This window comes from Schistosoma mansoni, chromosome 6 (assembly GCF_000237925.1).
Source record: "Schistosoma mansoni strain Puerto Rico chromosome 6, complete genome".
NCBI lineage: Eukaryota > Metazoa > Platyhelminthes > Trematoda > Strigeidida > Schistosomatidae > Schistosoma > Schistosoma mansoni.
In genome coordinates, this window is record NC_031500.1 from 16,405,697 (window position 1) to 16,411,983 (window position 6,287).

General features: G+C 30.5%; 1 protein-coding gene across 1 annotated transcript in view; it reads right to left on the reverse strand.

The window, feature by feature from the left end:
* Positions 1-2,076: 2,076 nt before the first annotated feature.
* Positions 2,077-6,287, reverse strand: part of Smp_016600 — a 60,217-nt gene continuing 56,006 nt past the window's right edge. Inside the window, exon 8 of the mRNA XM_018798418.1 lies at positions 2,077-3,162. Within this exon, the coding sequence (XP_018653362.1) occupies positions 2,838-3,162 (325 nt within the window). The 3' untranslated portion in view covers positions 2,077-2,837. The remainder of the gene's footprint in view (positions 3,163-6,287) is intronic.

Below are 6,287 nucleotides of genomic sequence, written 5' to 3' on the forward strand. Positions count from 1 at the left end.
TATCAACGGGATACTCCGAACTTAGTTCTCATGATTGTCGGTAATTTGTACCATAAATCATGAGGGAATCATTCAAATCTCTAATGATGCTGTAAAGATTTTTAAATTTTTTCATGAATGCGACTACTGTAGTGAACAGAAAACTAGTGGGGACAATCGAATGTATTCAGCTCAACATTACAGAATAGCTCACTAATTTCTGATAACCTCACAGTAAACAGTTAGTTTGCAAAATAACAATTAATTGTCTCAATCTTCACTGTTCCTTCTGTTAAATCAACCATCTTCTCTAATTCATTGTCATGCATTTTCTACATTGCGCTTCATCCTGTTCTTCTTATCGACTTCTGTACATTCTAGGTCTGACCATCACCAATATACTACTTATATGGTTATAAATAGACCACACTACACTACTTTAATAGTTTGCAAATTATATTTACGTCGTTTCCTAATCTGATCAGTCTAACTTCAATAACCAAAGCTGGTGTTTAGTGTCCATTGAACGATATTCAAACGATTACATCACTATCTGTCGTACTGTGAAACACTGACTGGAACCTTTAAGAAATTATTTATCCTTTTAATGCTTCACTAATGAACTTCATACTCAAATCAGTTTTATTCAACAATAACTTATAAGCAATATTTATCAAGAACCTATGTAGAACACTGGCTTAAACGTTCTACTTTTAACCTGTTGATTGAAGCTTTAAACCTTGTTTCAACCAATTCAATCATGGATAAACGGTTGATGTTATTAACTGTTAGTACTAGTCGAAGACAAATATACAGATCTACAGCTGACAAATATCTTTAACACATAAAGAACCTACTACTAAGTTGATGAAATATAAAAATCTATATCTATTTCAACCTACTGTAATAGACAATCTTTTATTTAAATATATACATTTTGCTGTCGTGTAGAGTTTCTCCATCACACTTGATAGAGAAACTCTAGAAGAAATAGAAACATTCACATATCTGATCAGCATCATTGATTAACAAGGAGGATCTGATACAGATGTAAAAGGAAGGATTGGCAAGGCAAGGACAGAATTCCTACACTTGAAGAACATATGGAACTCAAACAACTACCATCAAAGCCAGGATCTTCAATATGAATATCAAGACAGTTCTAAGGTATAGATCTGAAACTTGGAGAACTACCACAACCATAATCAGAAATGTACAAATATTTATAAATAGTCGTCTATACAAGATACTCAGTGTCTGTTGGCCGAATATCATCAGCAACAGCCTACTGTGGTAAAGGACAAATCAGCTTCCATCTGAAGAAGTAATTAAGAAAAGACGCTGGAAGTGGATAAAAGATACATTACGGAAATTATCGAACTGCAACACAAGGCAACCCCTAACTTGGAATCCTAAAGGGAAACAGCAAAAACAAAGAACACAATGAGCCGAGAATTAGAAGCAGACATAAAAAAAGCTGAATGACAATTGGAAAGGATTACCCAACACAGAACTGAATAGACAATGCTGATGAGCAACCTATACTCCTCGACAAAGGGGTAACAGGTATAAGTAGAGTTGTGATGAACTGTAGAAGACAACAGATCAGTTTCCAGCTGAAGATGAAATTAAGAAAAGAAGTCAGAGGTGGATAGAAGATACATTACAAAAATAATCAAACTGTAACACATGACAAGCGCTAACTTGGAATCCTAAAAGGAAACGGTCAAAAGGAAGGACAAAGAACACACTGAGTCGGGAATTACAAGCAGACATAAAAAGGATGATAGTATTAGTATTATTATTATTATTTATACTCATAGAATTATCATTATCACTGATACAACATAAAATGTCAATCATACAATGAATGATCAATATTAAATAAATCAATAAATAAATAATTAAATATATATATATATATATATCATTCTAAATGAATTAAAATATAGATTCTTCTTTGAAAAAAAAATGAATTGACTAATACAAACACATATTGATCATCACCTAGTGATTAATCAATTGTGAACATATATTAAATATTGAACAATGAACACCTTGTATAGTTTAACACTCTCTCCCTCCCTCCCTCTCTCTCTCTCTTTAGCTTGTTAGCAACTAAATTATCTTCTTATATCTCATTAGTAACTATTAATTACATAGATATGACGAAAAAAAAACAAAAAAAATTGTGAGCATGAAAAAAAAGAAGAAAAAAACTGGCCATGAAATTGTTTACATTATTGATAAATATTAGTTTACCTAATATAAATAGTAAATTATATATATATAGATATATATATATGTATATCAATAATTTTGTTTATATCATCTGGTAATCAATTTATTGATTTTTTGTTCAATGTTAAAGTTGCTTATTTATTGATTTGTTTATGCCATCTGGCAATCGATTTATTGATTTTTGTTCAATGTTAAAGTTGTTTATTTATTGATTTGTTTATGTCATCTAATAATCAATTTACTGATTTTTGTTCAATGTTGAGGTTGTTTATTTATTGATTTATTTGTTTTAATGAAGTTATACTACACTAATTTTGTTTAAGACATTTTTTTTTTGTTTTTCTTTTTTTTCAAAAAAGAAAAAAAAGGAGTTAAACCAGATAATTCTACTGTAGATGTAAATGTAAAGAATAAAAAAAGAAAAAAACTTCCAAATGATTAATACTTGAAAGGGGGGAGTAAAACAAATATGAAATAAAATGATAAAGATATTTTTTTTAATAAAGAGGAACATATTCAGATGATTAAAATGTTTAACATAGAAACTAAAATAAGGGGGGAGGATATATTTAAGTTTGATTTCTATCAGTTGATTATATACTCATTAGTAAATATAATTAAGATGTTGATGTATCTATATCATTAATGGTTGATTGATTTGGCATCACTGTACCTAGTGGTGATGTATTCTCTTGTAAACGTATAGCAGCAGCTAAACTCATACGTTTTTTATGATGACGATTTAAACTAGACGAGTTACGTTTTTCACGATCAATCATAGATGTTGTATTAGATAATTCACGTGTATATTCTTCTACAACTTCATCAATTTCTTTATCAATTTCAGCATCTTTTTGTGCTAATTCTTTAGAACATAAATGATTCACTATACCAGCACCAACTGCATCACCCATTACATTGATTGATGTACGAATACGATCACTGGAAAATAGAAAATATTTAAACGTTAAAGTTATTAACATTTAATGATATCGATAAGGAAAACTGATTGACTTCTTGTTCTGTTTATCTTATGATTCAGTGGTCTATCGGTCAAGTGCTCTGACGTGAGACTGATAGGTCCTGGGTTCGAATCTCAAGAGGCGGGATCGTGGATGCGCACTGCTGAGGAGTCCTACAATAGGACGAAACGGCCATCCAGTGCTTGCAGGTTTTCTTTGGTGGTGTAGCTTCAATTGACTCGTGATTTCAAGTATTTATGATTCAATTGTTCATTAAGAGTTTTTCTGATCACATCCCCATCAGGTTACTTTATAAGGAGAATTAAAAATTGTGGACAAGTAAATTTTGATGCAATTCTCTAAACACTTGAAAGATGTTAACGTCAACATTGTTTGAGTTAGTGTTTTTTTTCACATTCGGACAGTCTCAAACAAGTATAAATTGTGGTGTGGTCTACTTATATCCTTATTTGTAGTATATTGGTGATGGTCAGACATAGAATGTATTTTGGCAGAAGATCGATAAAGAAAGAACTGAAATGAAGCACAATTGGTATGAAAATGCATGAAAAATCAAATCAGAGAAGGTAAACTGATATTTGCAGAAGGAACAGTGAAAATTGAGATAATTGATTGTTATTTTGCAAATTAACTGTTTACTACTGTATGGTTATCAGAATTTAGTGAGATATTCTGTAATGTTGTGCTCAAATACAATCGATAGTCCTCACCAGTGTTCTTGCTCACTACAGTATGTATAATCAATAGAAAGTGAAATGTCTGGCGCCACAGGGTTAAGAGGATAAAATAAAAGAGAACGAGAACTAAGAATGATTGGTGGAGAAATGAAACAACACTAATGTCTGAGACGATTGATGGATATTTCGTGAATGAAGTATTCACTGTATGATTCTCAGAGTTATCCATGTTTTCCTATGTAAATATGGATGATGATCTTGTCCAAAATGAAAATGTTTGAATAGAACTTTTTTTACTGGCATTTCAACTACATGTCATTTAACTTATATATGTATTTCTTTAACAGAAGTATGATATGCTGAAAAGGAAAAGTAATTCATTTATGTTTAATAAAAGCCTGAAAAACAGTTTATTGACTTCCTTAAGATTACCATATACACGTTAATATCATTCTGTATACCTATAAATACACATTATTCATGAACATATTCATCTAGCAATGAAATTCGCCAGCTAAGATTTTGAGATGGTGGAAAAGATTTGTAGCTCAGCTGGGTGATTTAGATGTCGTTCTCATAACTGTGGGAGAAAAAGGTAATAAGCAGGAGATAATGGAACAGACGGTTTGCTGTACGTATATTCTTAGTCCATAATTAACAAACTATGTTAACGCCATATTTTCCCATTTTCAACTCCAGGTATTTTTAGAACAAACAATATTATTTATGACTCTTGTTCGATACTGGGAAAAATCACCCATATATTTTGAAGTGGGACTGAGTGGTGGAGACTTTGAGACGATTTAACTATTTGTACAGAAACTTGTGTAATACCGTCAATATTATTTTGACTGGACTAAATTCATGGTTTGTGATTTTGGCCTATATAATCTAACTTATTTAAGAAGTAGTGAAGTTTAAATATGACTACTCGTATTCAACTTCAAGTGTACTTTTGAAGCTATTTCATAACTAATATTAACCTAAAATACTGACAACATTGCAATGTGTGTTTACTGGATATAACACACTTTTAATATCATAACAATAATAATAAAGCACAATTTCGATACAATTGTAGGTCAGATTATTATTACCATTACCTTGTTTAAATTATTGTAGCGTGTTAACAATTGACTTTTTTTCTCTCTAAAAGAAAGTTGCTTATTCTGCCAATCATTCACATGAATATAGACGTTTCTTTGTAACTTAATTAACATCTAGCTACGTATTATGTATGTAAGTACACATATCATGCCAAATAGTTTCATTTATATACTATTATTTTTATCAGTAATTAATACAAAACAATGTCACCTCTTCCCTAAAAACACGACTAAACTGAAAAAGTAATATCCTTACAAATAGTTTAAATATTTCGAAGAACTACTCAAAAGCATAATATTAAACTATTGTTATTATAATAATCACTATTTTCAGTAGTACACACACTGACTACGGATTTACAAGCTTTTCATTTTGTTGAAAGATATATCACCTACTTTTAAAATATAAGGTAGTAGTCGGGATCAGACCATGTCAGTCATATGAAAAGTCATTTATAAATTAAATTTAGAGGAAATAACACCCTGTGCTCTACTGTTTAAGTGTGAGACTCATAGAGAAAACTATTTTTTATGAGTATGCTGAGTGATTGATACATGAGTTACTTGAAACATCAACAACCAGTCATAGTCTGCTCGTGCAATCATGTGTATTAATACATGCACGCACACCCACACCCAGACAAACGAAACATACATGGACATCAAGAAACAAATAAACTTGAAATAATACATCACATGGTCTTGCAGAAAATGGATCAATATACAATACGTTTAAGTGCTTTTCTAATTCTACTTCCTATTCGTCTACCTCATCAAGAAATTATGATTTGATTTTATGTGAATGATTGAATATTGATTGATTGTTTTCTTTTATAAAGGAAGGAGTATGATTCTTCAAGTGACAAATATTTGCAACACTGCGAACAAACTATATCTATTTTTTACCATTTATTATTCTCATACCTGATATAATACGGTGATCTAACAGTGATATTTTAATATGTTATTTGGTAGACATTTGGTTTATTCAATGAAGTATCGTTTGTATTCACTGTCTTCTAAAATGTTTTTATTTTTGTTCTTGTCTAATTATACTAATCAATTTCTTGGTTATAATAAATGGAATTCATTATAAAGCGTCTAGCATGATTGCATCCAAGAATTAATGTTGACAAAGAAGAACACCACTGTTTCTTTTTTGGGGTATTTTACATCCAGTTAAAAATGATAAAAATACCATCAGTTGCACAGTTGAGTGAATGAATGTTATTGTCAGAAACAAAATATATTAACGTAGATAGGAAAGCTAATCCTGATAAATTGTTTGAAAGTATGTAACA